Source organism: Antechinus flavipes, chromosome 1 (assembly GCF_016432865.1).
Source record: "Antechinus flavipes isolate AdamAnt ecotype Samford, QLD, Australia chromosome 1, AdamAnt_v2, whole genome shotgun sequence".
In the NCBI taxonomy this organism is placed as follows: domain Eukaryota; kingdom Metazoa; phylum Chordata; class Mammalia; order Dasyuromorphia; family Dasyuridae; genus Antechinus; species Antechinus flavipes.
In genome coordinates this window covers 289131565-289155647 of record NC_067398.1, presented here as the reverse complement: position 1 = coordinate 289155647, position 24083 = coordinate 289131565, and the positions used below count along the sequence as shown (strand labels likewise).

At 38.2% G+C, this 24083-nt stretch overlaps 1 protein-coding gene across 4 annotated transcripts in view; it reads right to left on the bottom strand.

Moving 5' to 3' along the window:
* The window catches only part of DOCK8 (dedicator of cytokinesis 8), a 312124-nt gene that overhangs the window by 80277 nt on the left and 207764 nt on the right, over window positions 1-24083 (bottom strand). For all 4 annotated transcript variants that reach the window (XM_051962333.1, XM_051962351.1, XM_051962346.1 and 1 more), the window contains one exon: window positions 16989-17084. In XM_051962333.1, coding sequence (XP_051818293.1) covers window positions 16989-17084 — 96 coding nt within the window. The remainder of the gene's footprint in view (window positions 1-16988; window positions 17085-24083) is intronic.

Sequence of the window (24083 nt, the reverse complement as noted above, 5' to 3'; positions counted from 1 at the left end):
TAAAATTGTATTTCATTAACTGCACCTCCTATACCCCCAATTAGATGGCAAGAAAATTTTTGGCATTCATTTTTACAAGATTTTGAGTTCCAAAATTTTCTCCTTCCTTCCCTCCCCTCCCCTCTTCCAAAGATGGCAATTTGAAAAAGTTTATACATATGTTATCATGTAAAACATTTTCATATTAGTTACAGTTGGGAAAGAAGAAACAGATAAAAGAAAAAAAAACATAATAAAGTAAGAGAAAAAATATGCTTTGGTTTGCATTCAAAGTTCTCTATCTAGAAGTGGACAGCATTGTACTTATCTTGGCTCACTGTATTGTTGAGAAGAGCTAAATCATTCAGGTTGATCAATATACAATATTGTTGATGCTATATACAATGTCTTTCTATTTCTTCTAATTTCACTTTGCATCAGATCATACAGGTCTTTTCAGGTTTTTCTGAAACCTTCTTGAAACCAGAAATGATTCCTCATTTCTTATTACTGCAACAATAGTATTCCATTACATTCATCTACCACAACTTGTTCGGCCTTTCCCCAATTAATGAGTACCTTCTGTTTTCAATATTTTGCCACCAAGAGAAGGGCTCCTATATTTTTTGCACATAGAGGTTCTTTTCCTCTTTTTATGATCTTTTTGGGAAACAGATCTAAAAGTGGTATTGCTAGATCAAAGGATATGCAGAATTTGGTTGCTCTTTGGGCATAATTCTAAATTGTTTTCCAGAATGGTTGGATCAGTTCACAAATCCACTAACAGTACATTAATGTCTCAATTTTCCCACATCCTCTCCAACACTTTTCACTTTCCTTTGTTGTCATAATACTCAATCTGATACAGGTGAGATGGTATCACCAAGTTGTTTTGATTTGTATTTCTCTAATCAAGAGTGATTTAGAGCACATGAGTATAGATAGCTTTGATTTCATCTGAAAACTGACAGTTCACATCCTTTGACCATTTATCAATTCTTAGAAATTTGATTCAGTTCTCTGTATTTTTGAGAAATGATACTTTTATTAAAGACATTGCTTTCCTTCTTCACATATCTCTTAATTACATCAGTTTTGTTTGTACAAAAGCTTTTAACTTTAATAAAAATTGTCTATTTTGCATTTTATAATGCGCTTTCTTGCTTTCTCTTATTTGGTCATGAATTCTTTCCCTCCTCACAAATATAACAGATAGACTATTCCTTGATATTCTAATTTGCACATTCACAATTATGATTTTTTTAAATTTTTAAATAACTTTTTATTGACAGAACCCATGCCAAGGTAATTTTTTACAACATTATCCCTTGCACTCACTTCTGTTCCGATTTTTCCCCTCCCTCCCTCCACCCCCTCCCCCAGATGGCAAGAAATCCTATACATGTTAAATAGGTTATAGTATATCCTAGATACAATATATGTGTGCAGAACCGAACAGTTCTCTTGTTGTACAGGAGGAGTTGGGTTCAGAAGGTATAAATAACCTGGGAAGAAAAACAAAAATGCAAGCAGTTTATATTCATTTCTTTCTTGGGGTGTAGCTGCTTCTATCCATCCTTGATCAACACAAACTGAATTAGATCTCTTTATTGAAGAGACCCACTTCCATCAGAATACATCCTCATACAGTATCATTGTTGAGGTATATAATGATCTCCTGGTTCACAATTATGATTACTAACTTTGTATTTCCCTCTATCCTATTCTTCCTCCTGTTTGTCCTTTTTCTCCTTTAATCCTTTCCCACCTCACCAATGTTTTGTCTACCAAGTGGTACATATTTCCCTGATTTGCTCTCTGTTAAGTCCCCCCAAAACTTTAATCTCCTCCCTTCCTACTTCTCTCTAGGGTAAGATTGATTTCAATTGACTGTTTTATTTCTTCTTTGATGAGAGTAAAGTTTAAGTGATGCTCATTTCCACCCTTCTATCTTGTTTTCTACTGCAATGAGTCTTTTGGACCTCTTCATGTGAATTAATTTACATCATTCCACCTCTTACTTCCTTCTGCACCCAGTGTAGTCCTTTTTCTCATTCCTTAATCTTTTCATGTTATTCCTTCAAATCCATCCTATACCCATACTTTGTGTCTATATTCCATCTAGCTGTACTATTCTATGTATTATGTTCATGCTTCTCTTGGATTCTTGCTATTGGAAATCAAATTTTTGGTTTAGTTCTGATGGTCTCATAAAAACTTGAAATTCTATTTCATTGAATATCCATCTTTTTCCTTGATAGATCATACTTAATTTTACTGAGTGATTCTTGATTCTAAATCCTTTGCCTTCTGGAATATCATGTTCCATTATCTTTGATCTTTTAATGTTACAACTGCCAAGTCCTGTGTAATCCTTATTGTGAATTTGTGATATTTGAATTATTTTTTAGCTACTTGTATTTTTTTCTTTGACCTGATACTTCTGAAATTTGGCTATAATGTTCCTTGGAATTTTTATTTTGGAATCTCTTTATTGAGGGGCTTGGTGGATTCCTTCAATGCCTATTTTTCTCTGATTTCAAGACATCAGGGCAGTTTTCCTTGATAATTTCTTGATACTGTCCAGATCTTTCTTTTGATTTTGGCTTCCTGATAGTCCAATGATTCTGTTATTGTCTTTCCTGGAAGTATTGTCCAGGTCAGTTGTTTTTCTTATGAACTATTTTATATTTTCTTCCATTTTTTCATTCTTTTGAATTTGATTTATTCTTGATGTCTCATGGAGTCATTGGCTTCTACTTGCCCAATTCTAACTTTTAATGTGCTATTTTCCAAATTAGCTTTTGTACTTTTCCATTTAGCCAATTATACTCTTTAAGGAATTGTTTTCTTCAGTGGATTTTTAAATTTCTTTTTCCATTTGGCCAATTGTACTTGTTCAGCATCTTTCCATGGTGTTCACTTTTTCACAATTTTCTAGCATCACTCATTTCTTTTCCATTTTTCCCTCTTTCATATTTTTAAGCTCCATTTCATCCATGAGTTCTTTTTGGGCTTTTAGATTTTTTTTTCCTTTATGGTTTTGCCCACAGATGTTTTGAATGTGTTATCTTCTTATGAATTTGTGTCTTGGTCTTCCCTGTCACCATAACTTTCTATGATCCCCTCTTTCTCCCTTGCTCCCTATCTCTCCTTCCTTCCCTTCCTCCCTCCCTTCTTCCTTCCCTCTTTCTCTTGCTCTTTTATTTTGGGGGGTGTTTTTTCCTTTCTAAATTTAAGCTCTCTTCCCAAGATGGCAAGAGTATACAGGCTTCTTATGCCTGATTGTAGGTCCTGGCTGTTTACCTGGTGATACACTGATGTTGTCCTGAGGCTTGTGGGGGACCTTTGTGGCTGGTGTTGCTGAAGGTATAGGCTGAGAGTGACTGGAATTGCTGGAGGCTGTGGGGATCTTGAAGCTTACCTGGTACTGAGCTGGAAGTCCTTGGTGGTGTCTGGAGTATGCTAAGGCCCAGTGAACTATTTCTGCATTTACCTGTGACTAGACTGAAGCAAATGTTACTTTGGCCTTTGGAAGCTCCCTGTTTTTCCCAGGATTACTGAAGTACATGAAGGTTCCCAGAGTTGTAGTCCACTGACTCCCCTGTTTATGCTAAGGCACATGAATGAGTGTGTGTGTGTGTGTGTGTGTGTGTGTGTGTGTGTGTGTGTATTCTGGTATTGGTATTTGCCTGCTCTACCACACCAGAACTCAGGATTTTCTACTGGTTTGCTGAGGTAGGGCTTGTTGCCAACTTGCTGAGAAGCTTTCTGTCCTAAACTGTATTCCTCTGCTCTCTCTCACTTTACTTGACTGAGATGGACTCCTCCTGCCAATCTTTCAAGTTTCCTGGGATAAAAGATTGTTTCACTTGCTGGCTGTGCAGTCCCCAAGACCTATCTTGGAGAGCTCTTTTATGTTGCCCAGAGGTGGACACGGAAAAGTTACACTGATTCACTGCTTATTCCAGTATCTTGGCCCCTAGCAGTAAAAATCTGCATCAAGACTTTATATGTCTTGTATATCTAATTTTTTAAAATATTACTTTTTATTTTTATTATTATAGTTTTTTATTTACAAAACATATGCATGGGTAATTTATCAACATTGACCCTTGCAAAACCTTCTGTTCCAACTTTTCCCTTCCTTCCCCCCATTCCCTCCCCTAGATGGAAGGTAGACCAGTACATGTTAAATATGTTAAAGTATATGTTAAATACAATATGTGTATAAATATTTATACAGTTACCTTGCTGCACAAGAAAAATCTGATCTAGAAAGAAAGGAAAAAACCTGAGAAAGAAAACAAAACTGCAAGCAAACAATAACAGAAAAAGTGAAAAGGCTATGCTGTGGTCCACATTCATTTCCCATAGTTCTCTCTTTGGGTGTAGATGACTCTCTTCATTATTGAACAATGAAAATTGGTTTGAATCATCTCATTTTTGAAGAGAGCCACATCTATCAGAATTGATCTTCCTATAGACTTCTTGTTGCCGTGTATAATGATTGCCTGGTTCTGCTCATTTCACTCAGCATCAGTTCATGTAAGTCTCTCCAGGCCTCTCTGAAATCATCCTGTTGGTCATTTCTTACAGAAAAGTAATATTCCATAACATTCATACGTCACAATTTATTGAGTCATTCTCTGATTGATGGGCATCCATTCAGTTTCCATTTTCTAGCCACTACAAACAGGGCTGCCACAAACATTTTTGCACATGTGAGTTCCTTTCCCTTTTTTAAAAACTCTTTGGGACATAAGCACAGTAGTAACACTGCTGGATCAAGGGTATGCACAGTTTGATAATTTTTTGAGCATAGTTCCAAATTGTTCTCCAGAATGGTTGGTTTCATTCACAGTTCTACCAATAATGTATCAGAGACCCAGTTTTCCCACATTCCCTCCAATATTCATCATTATCTTTCCCTGTCATCTTAGCCAATCTGACAGGTGTGTAGTGGTATCTCAGAGATGTCTTAATTTGCATTTCTCTGATCAATAATGATTTGGAACACCTTTTCATATAGGTAGAAATACTTTCAATTTTATCATCTGAAAATTATCTGTTCATATCCTTTGACCATTTATCATTTGGAGAATGGCTTGATTTCTTATAAATTAGTCAATTCTCTATATATTTTGGAAATGAGGCCTTTATCAGAACCTTTGACTATAAAAATATTTTCCCAATTTATTGCTTCCCTTCTAATCTTGTCTGCATTAGTTTTGTTTGTACAAAAACTTAATTTAATGTAATCAAAATTATCTATTTTGTGATCAATACTGATCTCTAGTTTTTCTCTGGTCACAAATTCCTTCCTCCTCCACAGGCCTGAGAGGTAAATTATCCTATGTTCTTCCACTTTATTTATAATCTCATTCTTTATGTCTAGATCATGAACCCATTTTGACCTTATCTTGGTATACAGTGTTAAGTGTGGCTCAATGCCTAGTTTCTGCCATATTAGTTTCCAATTTTCCCAGCAGTTTTTGTCAAATAGTAAATTCTTATCCCAAAAGCTAGGGTCTTTGGGTTGTTAAACACTAGATTGCTATAGTTATTTTGCTCTGTGAACCTAACTTATTCCACTGATCAACTAGTCTATTTCTTAGCCAATACCAAATGGTTTTGGTGATTGCTGCTTTATAATATAGTTTTAGATTTGATATAGTTAGGCCACCTTCATTTGATTTTTTTTTTCATTAGTTCCCTTGAAATTCTTGACTTTTTGTTCTTCCAGATGATTTTTGTTGTTATTTTTTCTAGGTCAGTAAAATAGTTTCTTGGGAGTTTGATTGCTATAACACTAAATAAATAGATAAGTTTAGGGAGTTATCTCCCTAAGAGCATTTGATATTTTTCCAATTGGTTAGATCTGACTTTATTTGTGTGGAAAGTGTTTTATAGTTTTGCTCATATAGTTCCTGACTTTCCCTTGGCAGGTAGATTCCCAAATATTTTATCCTATCAACAGTTATTTTAAATGAAATTTCTCTTTGTATCTCTTGCTGTTGGATTTTGTTGTTATATATACGTTTGTTGATGTGTGAGGATTTATTTTGTATCCTGCAACTTTGCTAAAATTGTGGATTATTTCTAATAGCTTTTTAGTTGATTCTCTGGGGTTCTCTAAGCATATCATTATATCATCTGCAAAGAGTGATAATTTGATTTCCTCATTACCTATTCTAATTCTTATTGCCAAAGCTATCATTTCTAATACAATATTGAATAGTAATGGTGATAGTGGGCAACCTTGTTTCACTCCTGATCTTATTGGGAATGGTTCCAGTTTATCCCCATTACATATGATGCTTGCTGATGTTTAGATAGATGCTACTATTTTAAGGAAGAGTCCATTTATTCTTATACTCTCTAGTGTTTTTAATAGGAATGAGTGTTGGATTTTATCAAATGATTTTTCTGACTATTAGCATAATTGACTATATCAATAACCAAACAAACAAAAACCATATGATCATCTCAATAGATGCAGAAAAAGCATTTGATAAAATCCAACATCCATTCCTAATAAAAACACTTGAGAACATAGGAATAAATGGACTTTTTCTTAAAATAGTCAGGAGCATATATTTAAAACTGTCAGTAATCATCATATGCAATGGGGAAAAACTGGAACCTTTCCCAGTAAGATCTGGAGTGAAGTAAGGTTGCCCACTATCACCATTATTATTCAATATCGTATTAGAAACACTAGCCTCGGCAATAAGAGTCGAGAAAGAAATTAAAGGAATTAGAGTAGGCAATGAGGAAACTATCATTCTTTGCAGATGATATGATGGTATACCTAGAGAACCCCAGAGATTCTACTAAAAAGCTATTAGAAATAATTCATAATTTTAGCAAAGTAGCAGGATACAAAATAAATCCCCATAAATCCTCAGCATTTTTATACATCACCAACAAAATCCAACAGCAAGAGATACAAAGAGAAATTCCATTCAAAATAACTGTTGATAGCATAAAATATTTGGGAATCTATTTACTAAAGGAAAGTCAGGAATCATATGAGCAAAATTACAAAAAAACTTTCCACACAAATAAAGTCAGACTTAAATAATTGGAAAAATATTAAGTGCTCTTGGATAGGCCGAGCAAATATAATAAAGATGACAATACTCCCTAAACTAATCTATTTATTTAGTGCTATACCAATCAGACTTCCAAGAAAATATTTTAATGATCTAGAAAAAATAACAACAAAATTCATATGGAACAATAAAAAGTCAAGAATCTCAAGGGAATTAATGAAAAAAAAAATCAAATGAAAGTGGCATAGCTGTACCTGACCTAAAATTATATTATAAAGCAGCAGTCACCAAAACCATTTGGTATTGGCTAAGAAACAGATTAGTTGATCAGTGGAAAAGGTTAGGTTCACAAGACAGAATAGTCAACTATAGCAATCTAGTGTTTGACAAACCCAAAGATCCTAACTTTTGGGATAAGAATTCATTATTTGATAAAAACTGCTGGGATAACTGGAAATTAGTATGGCAGAAATTAGGCATGGACCCACACTTAACACCATATACCAAGATAAGATCAAAATGGGTTCATGACCTAGGCATAAAGAATGAGGTTATAAATAAATTAGAGGAACATAGGATAGTTTATCTCTCAGATTTGTGGAGGAGAAAGAAATTTGTGACCAAAGGTGAACTAGAGACCATTACTGATCACAAAATAGAAAATTTTGATTATATCAAATTAAAAAGCCTTTGTACAAACAAAACTAATGCAAACAAGATTAGAAGGGAAGGAACAAACTGGGAAAACATTTTCACAGTTAAAGGTTCTGATAAAGGCCTCATTTCCAAAATATATAGAGAACTGATTCAAATTTATAAGAAATCAAGCCATTCTCCAATTGATAAATGGTCAAAGGATATGAACAGATAATTTTCAGATGATGAAATTGAAACTATTAACACTCATATGAAAGAGTGTTCCAAATCACTATTGATCAGAGAAATGCAAATTAAGACAACTCTGAGATACCACTACATACCTGTCAGATTGGCTAAGATGACTGGAAAAAATAATGATGAATGTTAGAGGGGATGCGGGAAAACTGGGACACTGATGCATTTTTGGTAGAGTTGTGAACGAATCCAACCATTCTGGAGAGCAATCTGGAATTATGCCCAAAAAGTTATCAAACTGTGCATACCCTTTGGTCCAGCAGTGTTACTTCTGGGCTTATATCCCAAAGAAATACTAAAGAAGGGAAAAGGACCTGTATGTGCCAAAATGTTTGTGGCAGCCCTGTTTATAGTGGCTAGAAACTGGAAATTGAATGGATGCCCATCAATTGGAGAATGGCTGGGTAAATTGTGGTATAGGAATGTTATGAAATATTATTGTTCTGTAAGAAATGACCAACAGGATGAATACAGAGAGGCTTGGAGAGACTTACATGAACTGATGCTAAGTGAAATGAGCAGAACCAGATCATTTTACACTTCAACAACAATATTGTATGAGGATGTATTCTGATGGAAGTGGATTTCTTTGACAAAGAGACCTAACTCAGTTTCAATTGATAAATGATGGACAGAAGCAGCTACATCCAAAGAAAGAACACTGGGAAATGAATGTGAACTATTTGCATTTTTGTTTTTCTTCCCGGGATATTTTTACCTTCTGAATCCAATTCTCCCTGTGCACCAAGAGAACTGTTCGGTTCTGCAAACATATATTGTATCTAGGATATACTGCAACATATCTAACATATATAGGACTGCTTGCCATCTAGGGGAGGGGGTGGAGGAAGAGAGGGGAAAAATCGGAACAGAAGCGAGTACAAGGGATAATGTTTGTAAAAAAATTACCCTGGCATGGATTCTGTCAATATAAAGTTATTATAAAATAAAATAAAATATATTTTTAAAATTTAAAAAAAAGATCTAAATGCTTTTTCTGCATCTATTGAGATGATCATACGGTTTTTGTTAATTTGATTATTGATATAGTCAATTATGTTCATAGTTTTTCTAACATTGAACCAGGCCTATATTCCTGGTCAAAATCCTACTTGGTCATGGTGTATTAGATTGGGGATTATTTTCTGTATTTTCTTTGCTAATATTTTATTTTAGATTTTTTGCATCAATATTCATTAGAGAAATTGGTCTATAATTTTCTTTCTCTGTTTTTGTCCTACCTGGTTTAGGTATCAGTATCATGTCTGTGCCACAAAAGGAATTTGGTAGGAGTCCTTCCTTCCCTATTTTTTCAAATAGTTTATATAGTATTGGAGTTAATTGTTCATTAAATGTTTGGTAGAATTCACATGTAAATCCATCTGGTCCTGGGGATTTTTTCTTAGGGAGTTGATTAATAGCGTGTTCTATTTCTTTTTCTAAAATGGGACTATTTAACCAATTTACTTCCTTCTCTGTTAATCTGGGTAACCTATATTTTTGTAGGTGTTCCTCTATTTCACTTAGGGTTATCAAATTTATTGATATAAAGTTAGGTAAAGTAACTCCTAATTATTGTTCTAATTTACTCTTCATTAGTGAAAAGTTCTCGCTTTTCATTTTTGAGACTAACAATTTGATTTTCCTCTTTCATTTTTCTAATCAAATTTACCAAAGGTTTATCTATTTTGTTGGTTTTTTCATAAAACCAACTTTTAATTTTATTTATTAATTCAATAGTTTTTTTACTTTCAATTTTATTAACCTCTTCTTTTATTTTTAGAATTTCAAGTTTAGTTTTTGACTGGGGGTTTTTAATTTGCTCTTTTTCTAGCTTTTTTAGTCGCAAGCCCAATTCATTGATCTTCTCTTTGTCTGTTTTATACAAGCAAGCCTCTAGAGATATAAAATTCCCCCTTATTACTGCTTTGGCTGCATCCCACAAATTTTGGTATGTTGTCTTATTGTTATTCTCTTAGATGAAATTATCAATTGTGTCTATGATTTGCTGTTATACCCATTCATTCTCTAGGCTTTCTAAGCTTCCTCTACAGATACCAGGAAGCAGCTGTGGCTACTACTGGGATCAGTAGTATCCACTCCTGAGTCACTCCTGGTGCTGGGTGGATGTGGCCAGGTCCCACGAAATGCCTGCACTTTGGGGTACATTCTTTACCTTTTGTGTTTATGTTGTTTATAACTTTTCTGCTGATCTACTGACTTTCAACCAGGGCAGAATAGCTAACATTGTGGTAGAGTCTAGTTTAGGACTGATTTAATCCTACAACAAATAATGGTTTCCTAGTGATATAATGATTGATTTATACTCAGTGTAGAGGATCTAAGGAAGAAGCTCTCAGGGCCAGAGGAGACAAGTGCACTAGAAGCTCTTGGAGGCTGAGACAGATTCATTCCATTGTCCACCTTTGTGGTGGCTAGAGGCTGAAGCACAAACCTTTGGACTCAGAGAGATTGAGAGGGCAGAAAAGGAGGCAGGAGCTTAAGTTCTCGGAACCAAGGAGAAAGATAGGCTTCTAAGAAAGCTAACCAGGCCCCAGGAAGGAGACAAGACTTTGGAGGAGACAATGAAGGATTTAGACTTTAACATCTGGCTACACTTGTGATGATTACTCTGAACTGAAAGGAAGGCTGCTCCCAGAGCCCTCCAAGGAAACCAAAACAGAGAATGTTAACATTTTAGAGAGAACATTACATTGTACCATTTAGTTTGTGTAGGAAATAATGTAAATTAAGTAATTCTTTGTTTTGTCCTTTATGAAAATTACTGTGCTTTCTTAGCATTCATGACTACATATGGTCTCTAGGTAACAATCTCATTTCAAGACATTTTTATGAGGACTGTGTTGAATTTAGTCCAATGTAGAAGTAGTCAAGGAAATGCTGATGGGAAAGGAGTTGGTGGTTTAAGGTAGTTGCTCATGCCGAGATACCTATATCGTGAAATCATCACCATGAATGATTGGTTGGCAGGTAGAGACAGCCTGTTAAGAAATGACCCTGGAAGGGGAGCCACCCACATATGCTGGGAGGTGGCCTCTCTAAATCAAGGCTAGAGAAGGAGGAGGGGACAAGAAAGGTGTGTGGGAAAGTTTATTATACAATCCTCCTAGACACTATGTGGGAAATATCTTACGCATAACCCTAAGAAACACAAAAGAAGGGAAGCAGGAGTGTGGAGAGAAGGGAAAGGAGAAAAAAGAGAGAGAGAGAGAGAAATGAAGAAGGGGGAAAGAGAGGGAGAAAAAGGGGAGAAAGAAGTGTGCTCTATTTTTTTTTATATTTGACATTATTGTAGAGAGCAATGTAGAAAGGGATCTAAGATAGTGGATACATTACATCTGTAGCTCCAAATTAAGAGAGTTCTAAGGTTTTTCAATTTAAATGCTTTCTTTAAAAAGGAGGACAAAAAGAGAACACAATATTCAACCTGTATAATTTCATGTAACTATTCTATGGGATTACTGAACTGGGATAGGGAACAATAGCTTCAGTCAGAATCATGACCAGAAAGTCCCACTTTCTGCAGAGATCATCACTTTTTCATATAAAAATGACCTAGAAGGGACCTAATAAGACAATGTCTCCTTTTCCTGGGCCAGCTCAATTCTATCACTGTGTTCCCCAATAGGAGCCTCACTGCCCTATCAAACACAGTGCTTTTTAAAGGACATTGTTGTGCTTGGCTCCTGCCAGCCGTGTCTGGCTACTGCACAGCCAAATGAATAATTCTCCTAATGTGGTGCTTCCAACTCTTGGCCTTGCTCCAAACTGTTGAACTTCAGCTGCTAGACACTCCAACTCTTCCCAAAGCAGACAACCAGGGAGACTATGGATGACTTCTTGGATAAATTTTTGGGGAGTGGGAGAGAGACACTGTTTTTTGGTCGTGGCCTGAAAAACTCACAAAATAGAGGGCAATGCTCAAAAGCCAACTGGGAGCTTTAGCTATTTCCAATGACCTGTTTTCAAGATCAAAACTATACTAGGCCAATCTTTCACTTCTGAGCCTCTGAAGTTTGTTTAGCTGTGCCTAGTTTAAAACTAGAGGGATTTTACTCATTAGTAAGTGTGAGAATTACCTCAAGATTGTTGATCCTCTAAGGCCGAAGTAATTGTTCATTAGCACTTATGCTACCACAGAGCATTAAGTTAATCCAAGTAGTTAGCTAGAGTTGGGGACCATTCTGTTTTATTTTTTTCAAAAGAGAGAAGTGAATGGCTTGTTGAGCTAATATGGGACTGGCCCAAGCTAAACTTTTCTTTTCTTTTCTTTTCTCGCCATCCTTCCTCCCTTCTTTTCTACTACATATGGAATTTTCAACATTCTACAATGGAGAGGATTGTACGATGGGTGCTACATTATTAACACTTCATGGAGCTTCTTGATTGCTCCTAGACACAATATGATGCATTCTAGGTCTGGGGGTTCTTAATTTGGTGTCATCCTGTGTATAAATTTCAGGGCCCCATGAACTGGGGTAAGAAAAAATTACATACTTATTTTCAATAACCTCTAATGAAATTTAGCATTTCCTAGGATTTAAAAAAAAAATCTTCCTAAGAAGGGGAGAATAGGTATCATTAGATTGCCAGAAGGGCCATGACATTAAAAAGGTTAAGAACGCTTACATAGGATCACAGATTTAGAGTGAGGGAGGATGATGACCCTCAGAGACCATCTGGTTCAACCTACTCATTTTACTCTTATGGAAATTGAAGCCCAGAAAATAAAGACTTGAAAAATATACCACTAAAGTGGTAAGTGATGGAGGAAAGATTTGCTTCTAAATGCACATCTATAGAGTCAAGGTCAGAGGGAAAACATAGAGAAAGAAGCTGTGGGGGTTCAATGGTCACCATCAATTTCACAGTGTTCTGTATCTAAGGAGATATAGTGTAAAGGTCCAGAGAGGAACCTCATATAGTCCAACAAGGAAGTAAAAAGGCCTCAGGGCCTGAGGCATCCAGATGTGATCTCTGTAGCTAGCAGGGACTATTTTGTGAGCGTGAACTCTAGTCACATTGAGAATGCATCATCAACAGGAGACATCTCCTTCTCTTATTGGCTGTGCTTGTGACCACATAGACCCAATATAAGTAATGGATACCAGGAAGTAGGAGTGCTGAGAGAGAGCAGAATGTGAGGGAGTGGAATAAATTCGATTTGAGTTCACAAGGACCTGTGTCCAGGTGCTCTGTTGAACAAGAACCACTGCTCAATGAGGCAGTGGCCAGAGATGTCCTAAGGCCTGGGATTAAGTAAGACTGGCAGTCAGTAACCTCTGAAGGGAAGGTTACAAGTGGCACCCAATGTGAGGCAGAGTTTTAAGCATTGCCAAGCCCCGTAAAGGGAGGTTCAACAGCCTTGTCGAAGAGCCAAGAAGGCAGGGAGGCATAAAGGGTGAGGGTCTAAGTTTACCCATGATCATGCCTGATGCCACAGTCATGTCCGCAGCTCAAATATATAAGAAAGCAGGATGGGTGATTCTTTAGCAAAAACATGTCTGGTGAGGAGCAAGGAGTTCACTCCAGAATGCCAAGGCATTTATACCCTTTCTTTATCATCTCTATTGGGTTATATGTCCTTTTCTGACCAAGACAGTGCAGGTGATAAGAATGCATTAAGAATTAAACAACAGGAAAATTGGCTTCCATCCCCATTGAATACAGCTCAGCAAGAAAAAACTCAGAAGGAAGTGGGCGAGGCAATTAAGCAGTTAGAACAAAAAGTGTGAGAGCTCCCCCCACAGGCTGAGTTAGAGAAGAAACAAACAAACAAAAAAAATCACTCTACAGCAGTTAGAACAAGAAGTGCAAAAGCTCCCCCTACAGACTGAGTCCCAGAAGAAACAAAAGATAACTACAAACACCTGTTGCTTTTTCAATAGAACACAGAAAGAGCCACCCCCAAAGAGCCTTGCAGGAAGCTTTGATAAAGGCAGCTGCTGAGAGGGAGGATGTGATTCCATGGGATTCTGACGGGGGCTTCCAGACCTAACCAGTAGAGGATGATGGATCCAGCCCAGTAGAGGGCGGATGCATGTCCTGATCCCATTTAAAATGTCGAAGGAAGTGAAACAAGCTTGTGTTAATTATGGCCCGAACACTTCCTATACCACACAAATATTACAGTTGTGATCAAGTAGGTATGCCCTCACCCCAAATGATTGGAAATCTATGGCACCGGCCTGTTTCACTCCTGGCCAACCAATTGTGTATGGCTATTAGAATTTGTTAAAACAGCTTGGAAATGTACTGTGGCTAATAAACATCAGGACCCAGAAGAGTCTGTGCTTCTAATTACCGTCACTGGCCATTATTCTACACCCAGGTCTGTCATCTCTTAACATGGTCTCTAGGGAATATTATATGGTGGTACTCATATAAAGAAGCAGTGCATACATGTAACAGTGGATACACTCTCAATTCCTTATGACCACTCCAATTTGGGGAAATGGTTAGGCATTTGATCAGCCATCTTTTTCATTGTTTTTCCATTGCTGGAGTCCCCTATGCACTTCAGACAAATAATGGACTGGCTTATACATCTCCTACATTTTGGTCCTTCTGCATTGAATTGGGCATTGCCCATTCCTCTGGCATCCCTTATAACCCTACTGGCCAAGCCACTGTTGAATGGGATATTTGTACCCTCAAGATGCTCCTGTCTAAACAAGAAAAGGCATTATTGGGGTTCACACGACCCTCCTCCAGACTCACAAAGGCTTACTTAGATGTATAGATTATATACATACAATTACCTGCAACTCTCATATTCTGTGAATCTTATCCCCGCAAGGCATTTTTTGGCACATGCAAAAGGCACATTTGAACAATAAACTGGCCAACAAGGATGAGAGCCCTCTTTCCACAGTAATGTGGAAGGGCTTTAGATGTCATCTGGAAGAGCCCAGATTGGGTCAGGGTTTAGGGACCCAAGTGTGCTCTTATCATTCCAGATGCAGATCTAATAGCAGAGGAGTGGCTCCCAATCAGGAAATCTGTGACCAATAAGAGAAGGACCAGGCGATGACATCGTTCCTGACAATGGCCCAGGAGGATTGGCCAGATGTCAGTAGTCCTTCAGATACCGATGATAGCCACATCCCTCCTGACCATGACACCAAAGACAGCGAACACAGCACCAGTATAGCAGCTGAATTGGACAGCCCTGGTTGATGCTCTATGCCTAGAGCTGACAAAACCGGACAATGGACTTGGGCACTTCTCCCATGGCCTCCCGCTATTATTATAGTGGGTTGGGAAAGAGACTTTGCTCCGTTTTCCACTTGTAGGCAATGCCTTTAAATTAGTGGGTGAAAAACCAACATGCCCACCTGCCAAAATTAGCAGGGCAATGCTGATTCATTTAGTATTGACTTATGACATCCTACTTCCCTAAACATGGCTTTCTTAAGTGGATTGAACACCGTGTTACCTCCTTTTGATTGGTTCCTGGTAAACTTAGCTCTTATTATTTTACTTTTGTTTGTCTTTGTTCTATTTTTATACACCTTGTAATCTCATTAATTAAGTGAGCTATTGTTGATGTCAAAGCTATTTGATGCGAAGAGCAACCCCCGCTAAACAAAAAAAGGGAGTTGTAAGGGTCTAGAGAGAAACCTTGCATAGTGTAACCAGGAAGTAAAAAAGTCTTAGGGCCTGAGGCATCCAGATGTGATCTGTGTAGCTAGCAGGGACTGCCTTGTAAGTGGGAACTCTATAGTCGCATTGATAATTCATCATTAATGGGAGACATCTCCTTCTCTTATTGGCTGTGCTTGTGACCTCATAGACCCAATATAAATAGTGGGGACCAGAAAGTAGGAGAAGTATACAGGAGTGCTGAGAGAGAGCAGGATGTGAGAGGGTAGAATAAAAACTTGAACTCGCAAGCCCCATTGTGCGGTGCTCTGTTGAACAAGAACCACTGCTTGATGAGGTAGTGGCTGGAGACGTCTGAAGGCCTGGGATTAGGTAAGACTGGCAATCAGTAACCTCTGAGGGGGAGGTTACAATATAGTTTAGCTATTCTGCAATCTGCCCATCTCCTGTTTGAGTGGGAAGCATCCATTTTTGTTACCAATACTTTGTTAGGGTTCTATGAGCTACTATAATCTATGAACTACATCATCTGAATCACTGTTTTTTATCACTTATCTGTTTCATGCTTCATTTTTGTTTTTTCCCCCTTAGCCATTTAGATTATACGCCTTTTGAATAGCAAGAATACATGTGTTTCATAGTTCCCTTAATTCCTTAGAATGCTATTATGCAAGCAGTAGGTATTCAAGTAAAGTAGCTAAGTGACTCAGTGAATAGAGCATTGGGCCAGAAGTCAGAAAAACACAAACTCAAATCTGGCCTCAGACACGTACAACTGTATGATCCTGAACAAGTCACTTAACCCTGTTTGCCTCAGTTTCCTCATGTGAGCTGGAGAAGGAAAAGGCAAACCACTCTAGTATCTTTGCCAAACAACCCCCAAATAGGGTCATAAAGCGTTGGACTGAAAAATGACTCAACAGCAAGGCATTCAAGTTGAATAAATAAATGTTGTATATTTAAATATTGGGAAAAAATGAATGACATGTTCCAGTAATTTAATACATTGCAATTCTAGATAAACTCTTTCTTCATAGAGTTATCTTGATGTAGTAAATAATATGCAAGACCTCAGGTCAGAAAGACTTGAGCTTAAATCTTGCCTCAGACAGTAGTTTTTGTGACCTGGTTAAATCATCAAATCTTTGGGAGAGATTCAGTTTCCTCATCTGTAAAATGAGGATGATCACAACATTTACCACACAGGATTGGTGTGAAATTCAAATAAGATAACAGGTCAAGTACTTTGGAAACCTTAAAATGCTATATAAATATTAACTATTATTATTCCTAAGGGGGAAACAATGGATAAACCCTAAATGGAAAAACATCAGACTATTTTTCTACTCAAAATATACAAGTTTTTCATTACATTTTTTTACTCTCTAATAATCATAATCATAATCAAAGATGAATAAATACTGATCTTACCAGTAGTTCAAAGAAGAACCAGGAATATTTGAAGACTGCTTCTCTCACCATACCAGTGCTGACCACCATCTGCAATGCCAGTTCTTCATGGAAATGCTGCATCCCAAAAGCAAAAAGGGGAGATAAGAAATGTAATCAGCTCTGACATTGTTGTGCCACAGTTGTCCTGTGCCTTTTGATGTCCTGACCTAGTTTCCCTAATTGTCCTATTTAGTTACTCTGCCTCAGGTTATAACCTTTCCCTCTTAATGTTTGATGAGATAAAGGTCTACCTTAGTTGCTCTGCCCCAAGACCCCAGGTTATAATCATTCCCTCTTAAATGGTTGATGAGGTAAAGGTTTTATATCTTTAGGTTATAAACATTCTTTCTTAATGTTTGACAGGATAAAGGTTTAGCCATTTTAGCTGTTATTAGAATATCAATAACCTCTCCAGTACCTCCCTCCATTGTGTCATCCTAGGTGCCTCCCCCCATTAGTTTATCCCCATCCAGGTACCACCCCCATTATGTCATTGTTCTTGTTATCCTATAAAAGAGTCTTGCTGTCTAATGTTCAAGACTGGATTCTTTGAGATGATAGTCTCATCCAGTCCTGGGACCAAGATCCATTTAGTCCCAGTATATCTCTCCATTTAATAAACTATTAAATTGGTCTCTAACCTCTGTCTTGCTCAGTTTCTCCGGCATTATAACTTTCCTCTTTGGCCTGCCTAAATAGGCTCTGGAGAGCTTAGTTTGGGATCCTAAGTCATGTAGTGAATGCTGCTTCCTTTCTCAGAGTTTGGGGACATATAAAGAGCCCTGAGAGTCTTAGTAACTATGTGACTGACCTCAGGCAAATCCATCCATCTCCTTTCACCTCAATTTCTTTATAAAATGAAGACTACACAATATTTAAGTCCCTTCTATATCTCAATCTATAATTCTATCAGGATATCTGAGTTTGAATCCTATTTCTACCATTATTTGGCTATGTAATTTTGAAAAAACCTTTCAACTCTAAAGCCATTAGTTTACTCCTTTGTGAAATGAAAAGGCTGGATTAGATCAGGGAATCTTAACTCAGGGTTCATGAACTTAACTTTTAATTAATAACTATTTCAATATAATTTTTGGTAATGTATCTTATGCATTTTAAAACATTATTCTGAGGGCTTTCACTGGAATACTGTCACATGCATGCCACATGAAATGATCTCTATGATCTTTTCTGGTTCTAAAATTCTATAATCCTAAGATTTTAAAATGACCCAAAGGGAAAGACTCATGTAAAAAAAGTGAATTGTTCTACATGTAAATGGTAAATCTGGATGAAAGATGTGGTGGTGTAATCTTGAATACATAACCTTGGAGTCACTACATCCTGAGAATCAGGGTTCCTAACAGACTTCTAAGATTTGGAAACCTTGGTTTGAAGCCTCCTTAGATTTCATGTCATAATGAAGAGGGGATCCCAAAACTCTAAAAATCCTTGAAAGAGAAAATCTCCTTCAACCCTGCATCAGTGAGAGACTGTCCCAGGGAATCAGATAAAGTGGTTTATCTATGTGGGGTTGGTTCAGTCCTGAGCTAAAGAATTCCAACTCTATTCAAATGAAGATCCTCTATTTAATTCAACTCAAGCTGTACCTAGCCCCATCAAGAGCAACCCCCAACTTGTAGCCAAGGCTCATAAAAAAGCCAAACTAAAGTCCTCTCTTTGCAGAGGTTCCAAACATGCCAGCTATGCCATGCTTGCTATGCCAAGGAGCCTCTGTTCACTGGAATATTCTTTTCCAGTGTCACCCTCTCTTTACCCTCACCTATTTCCCTAACGAGACTTGAGCTTCTTGAGGGCAAAGAATATCTTTCGTTGTTGTATGTCTATCCGCAGTGCTTAGCATAGTACCTGGCAAATAGTAGACAGTTAATAAGTGTATAATAACTGTTCATTGACTATTATCAAATCAAGGGAGTTGATAAGTAAGAGAGTAGGGAAGGGACAAAACCTCAAATATGCATTTAGCTGTATCACATCAATATTGTGGTTTTTCCAAAACAAAGTCTTGTGGAGAAATACAGGGTTATAACCTAGAATTTTTTCTCCCAAATAACAAAAGCAACTGGGACAATAGGTGGGTAAATGAATTAGGAGAGGGGACAATTGAGTCTTTGTTCCTACAGGAGCTTTGGTGAAAAGTGGGGGTCATGAATATTGATGGTGGCAGCTTATACTGTATGGTAATTTGGGCTGGGGTAGAGCTTGAAATGAGGTTCAAAGATGGTAGTTGCAATGAGAATGTTCTGGACCACCATGTAATTGCTTTGGGGCACCTTATGTTATAAGTTATGGTTCTGGAGAAATTTTCTAAAATGACACTTAAGGATATTTTGTGCATTTAATGTCTCTGTATCTCTGCTTTTACTCTGGCAAAAAGTTTGAGTGTAAGGCACTGAATCATCACCAAAGCCTATGATAGTGGCAATCCTTAACAAGAAAATAAAACCCCACGCTTTAAATAACTAGTTGAAAATTAGGTCAAGTCAATTGCTAGATTGCATTTTGACAGGGCCTTGTGGAGAAAATGTCTTAATCTCAAATGACAGAAATTCCAGATAGCTTGACACAGAAGGGAATTTTGGACAGGAAGGCTTTTTGGTATCCTTTTGATTACAGTAGGACAAACTGCAATTAGTTACATAGGAAAGATCTCAAGTGAGGCTATCTACTATATAGCAGTACTTTCATCAGAAATCCCTCAGTCCTTGTCCTAAGTCTGAGCAGGAACAGCCCTGGAGGAGGGACTACCTACAGGGGCTGAACTGCCCCTCCAATGCCCTACTTCCAGCAGGAATTTGGGGCTTGGCCAAGCTCCTCCTTGCTCCTCCACAACATCAACATTGGAAACTGGCTATCCCCGGATGTGGCCCGTAGGACCACTGAATTTCTTTTTGCTATGGGAGGGGCTTCTCCACTCTGGCTCTGGCACTCTAGTCTCTCTTACTTCTCCCCCATAGAGTGGGGATTGCAGGGGAACTTAAGGTCTTGAGATCTCTCCTCTGCCTAGCCAGACCTGTCATTTAATGCTTGTTTGTTATTTTCTCCCATCCTGCTCCCTTGTTGGGACATAATTTAATGGTAAAATTGGAGACCCAATTTTCTCTTTTCAGACCTCCAGATGACCTTTTTGTACTGCTCCCAAAGCTCTCCCATATTTCCTCTAAAATCTGGGAGAAGATAGATTTCTCTGCTCCAGCCTCAGTCAAGATTGAGAGATTTTTAAAGTACAGACTTTTAGCTACAGGATTAAGAGATTTAGAGCTGCTTAACTGCAGGTTTATCTTGATCCGAAGTCCTGCAAGGTAGGGCAACGCCCTGGGCAACCCCAGATTGGTTGTCTATTTCTGAAAGAAACTGGACTCCACTTTCCTAGGATGGACCTCCTGCCTTAGAGCAGTGGCTGCCACAAAGAAGAAGAGGCCTCAAAACTAACTTTGGGACAGTCATTAAAGCTTTTAACCCTGCACCAAGTTCAGAGCATTTTAGAAGCCAAAGGGCATCAGTGGCTTGCTGGTGGTAGGCTTACTAGATATCAGGCTCTGTTGCTAGATACCCCAGAACTAATTTTCCAGGTTTGCCACACTCTTAGCCTTGCCACCCTGCTCCTCCCTGACACCACCCTGTCTGGAGAAATTATACAGAATTGTGAAGAAACTTTGGATTCTGTCTACTCCAGCCAACCTGACTTAAGGGAAATTTCCTTTGACAGCCCAGATGGGGAGTGGTTTACAGATAGGTCAAGCTTTCTTGAAAATGGGGAAACAAGGGTGGGTCATTCTGTGGTGACTCTCAATGGCATCCTAGATGCTAAGCCACTGCCCCCTGGAACTTCTGCCCAGAAAGCTGAACTCATTGCCCTAACCAGAGCTTTGGAACTGGGAAAGGGAATGAGAGTGAACATCTATATGGACTCTAAATATGCTTTTCATATTCTGCATGCTGTGAGCATTTATGGCTTTATGGAAAGGGAGGGGTCTTTTGACAACAAAAAATTCTCTCATTAAACATGCAGAAGAAATTCTACAGCTATTGCAAACTGACCATGAACCCAGGGAGATTTCAGTCATATTTTGACTTCTTATAGTCACAGGAAAAAACCCTTGCAGAAGGAGATAATTTTTTTTCTCCTTCTGGCTAGTTTCAAACACTCTCAAACCAACTCTTACCTCCCCCTCTCCTGAAACCTGTTCAGAGAAGGGGCGCATACCCAGGGGAAGACTGACAAATAGACTTTGCGCAAATGCCCCTTGCAGGGGGTTTTAAACTGCTTTCGGTTTTGTTAATACCTTTACTAACCGGATAGAAGTTTTTCCCTGCAGGACTGAGAAGGCTCTGAAGGCATCAAATCACTTGCTAAGCCTGCCTAGCTCCTTGCAAAGAGACAAATAGTCCAGCTTTTACTTCTCAGGTATTTCAGGGTACTCCTGTGAGCACTCTGGAGGAAGAAGAGTGAATTTATCTGGGTCCTTTCTCTCACTCTCACTCTTTTACCTCACTTTTTCTCACTCCAAAGATGGGAACTTTTGCTTCTAGCATTTTCTCTCCTATTTTTCTTGGTTGTCATTTTATGGCCCTTGCCAGCAGTTAACTCCTTAGCTTTTCAGCTAAGGAGCTCTGTGGGCAGAGGGGGTGTTCAGGATTGTTGGGTGGGCCATCAGCATCTTTAAGGCAGCCCACAGATGGGACCTGATACATTTTTTGCAAAGGCCTCATTCTCAAATAACCATCTCCACCCTGGATGGCAAACCTACTTTTTAATCTGCTCCAGAGAGTTGTTTCCTTTAGGCTTCAAGATATGAATTTTCAACTGCTCTTTCACCCTGGAGATCATGAGATGACTGACTGGGACACACAATATCCCTTAGATGTCACTGCAGTTGTTTTCAGATCTTACACTTCCCCTCCTGGCCTGAACCTCTAGTGAACTTAGGGACAGCTCTACAACCCTTGTCGGCTTGAAGCTACTGAAGATGAGACCTCTTTGCCTCTTTACCCCAAATGAATTTAGGGGACTGCTTGAGGAAGAAAATGATGGGGTGAACCCTGAAACTGTCCAAACTTTCTTCTTGAAGAGGCCCAAGGGGCGATGGCATAAACTGAGATCTTTTGGGGAGACTCTCAAAAGCATACCTTTCTCAGACAAGCCCTTCCCAAGTTAAGTGGTTTCATTCAATTGGAGATCTTGGTCAATACCCCACCCCCTCCATTGACATAAACTTGGATCTTTTTGGGGGCCCAGAAACTGTACCCTCTTTGGGGAGTTCCCAGAACCTAGGAACTTCAAATTCCCAATTAAGTGATTTTATTCAATTGGAGATCTCTGTCTGCCCAGACAGCTCCCAGCTCAAGGCCAACATTTATCCATATAACCAGGGGTCTGTTAACCCATCTTTGCCAAATTCCTAATTGTAGAGGGCTGAGACTCTTGAGTCCTTGCACTGAGGTCGGTTCAATATCTTTGGGCTAATTACTGATTGGACAATATTCTATGGGCATATGCTTGGAAAATGTTCCTTCCCACTATCCTGTGCTGGCTCAATGATTGGTGTATTCAGAGGATTGTAGGAGGGACTAGGAGGTGCAGTAAGATGAGCCAGAGTTACACTTTGGCCATAGACGAGGGAGAAGGCTATCACAGAGATTCTGCTTCCATCCTGTTCTATCCTCCATCTAAAGACCAAGAAGAAAGACTAAGGACTTTTGCTTATCCTGACTCTGGCTGATTCTGGGGTGTCCTGGGTGCTAGCGTAGTCATCACACCTAATGAGGAGTTTTGCCTGCTAAGAAAGCTTCCTTCCTAGTGAAAAATAAAATTCCTCTTCTACCATACAGATTTCAGGTTTGCTAATTCTTTCTCATTGGACCTGCACCAATCAGAGGGGATTCCCCACCCCAATTCTTGAACCTCTTCACTACCACTAACCTCATCATTTGTACCTCATCAGTTGAATTCAATTAGTAATCTGATAAAAGTACTGCTATATATTAGATGACTTTACTTGAGATCTTTCCTATGTAACTAATTGCATTTTGTCAAGTGCCTTGTGGAGAAAATATCTTAATCTCAAATTGATTCTAATGACAGAAATTCCAGATAGTTTGACAGAGAAGGGAAGTTTGGACAGGAAGGCTTTTTTAGTATCCTTTTGATTACAGTAGGCCATGATTGTATCCATGCTATTAACTAGAAGGAGACAGATTGGTAAACATAATTGCAGGCTGAGAAGAAAATAATAATTGTCTATCAGAATAGACTTTGAGATTTTGAACTAGAAGTAAAATCAGAGATTGCACAGTCCATTTTGAATTTTATGGAGCGGGAAACTGAAGTCCAGACTTATGTTGGCTGGATCCACCCCACTCTTTTTACTATTCCAGATACATAATTATTGTTCTGTATTAATAATAATAATGATAATGATAATAATAATAACTGTACTAGATTGACTAACTAAAAAGAAAAGCCTGTTAAAGTTAGATTTTTGCAAGGGATCTGAGAAGTAATCCTGTCCAACCTCCCTCTTTTTACAGAGAAGGAAAAGAAGCCTCACCTCCCACCTACACAGGTGAGATGAGTTGTTTGAGGGTCATACATCCTAGAATTCAAGTACAGACTGACTCCAAATGCAGAACTCCTTACCACTCTGTCTTATTATCATATAGATGATTTCCAGATATGAGGAAGGAGTAAAGATATATGTGTGTATATGTGTGTGTGTGTGTGTGTGTGTGTGTGTGTGAGAGAGAGAGAGAGAGAGAGAGAAGAGAAGAGAGACAAAGGGACAAAGAAAAACAGAGGAAGAAAAGGGAGAAAGAAAGAGAGAAGATAGCTACATTTACATAAATATAAATGTGTGCATATATGTATGTGCATATACATACATATATAATATACATATATACATACACAATACACAATACAATAAAAGAGAAAAAAGAGGGAGAAAAAAGGGAGAAGATATACATACATACACACATATATACAGAAAAAGAGAGAGAGAGATAGCGCAAGAGAGAGATCAATTACTCTTTTAATAGTTAGGCCTCTTCCTT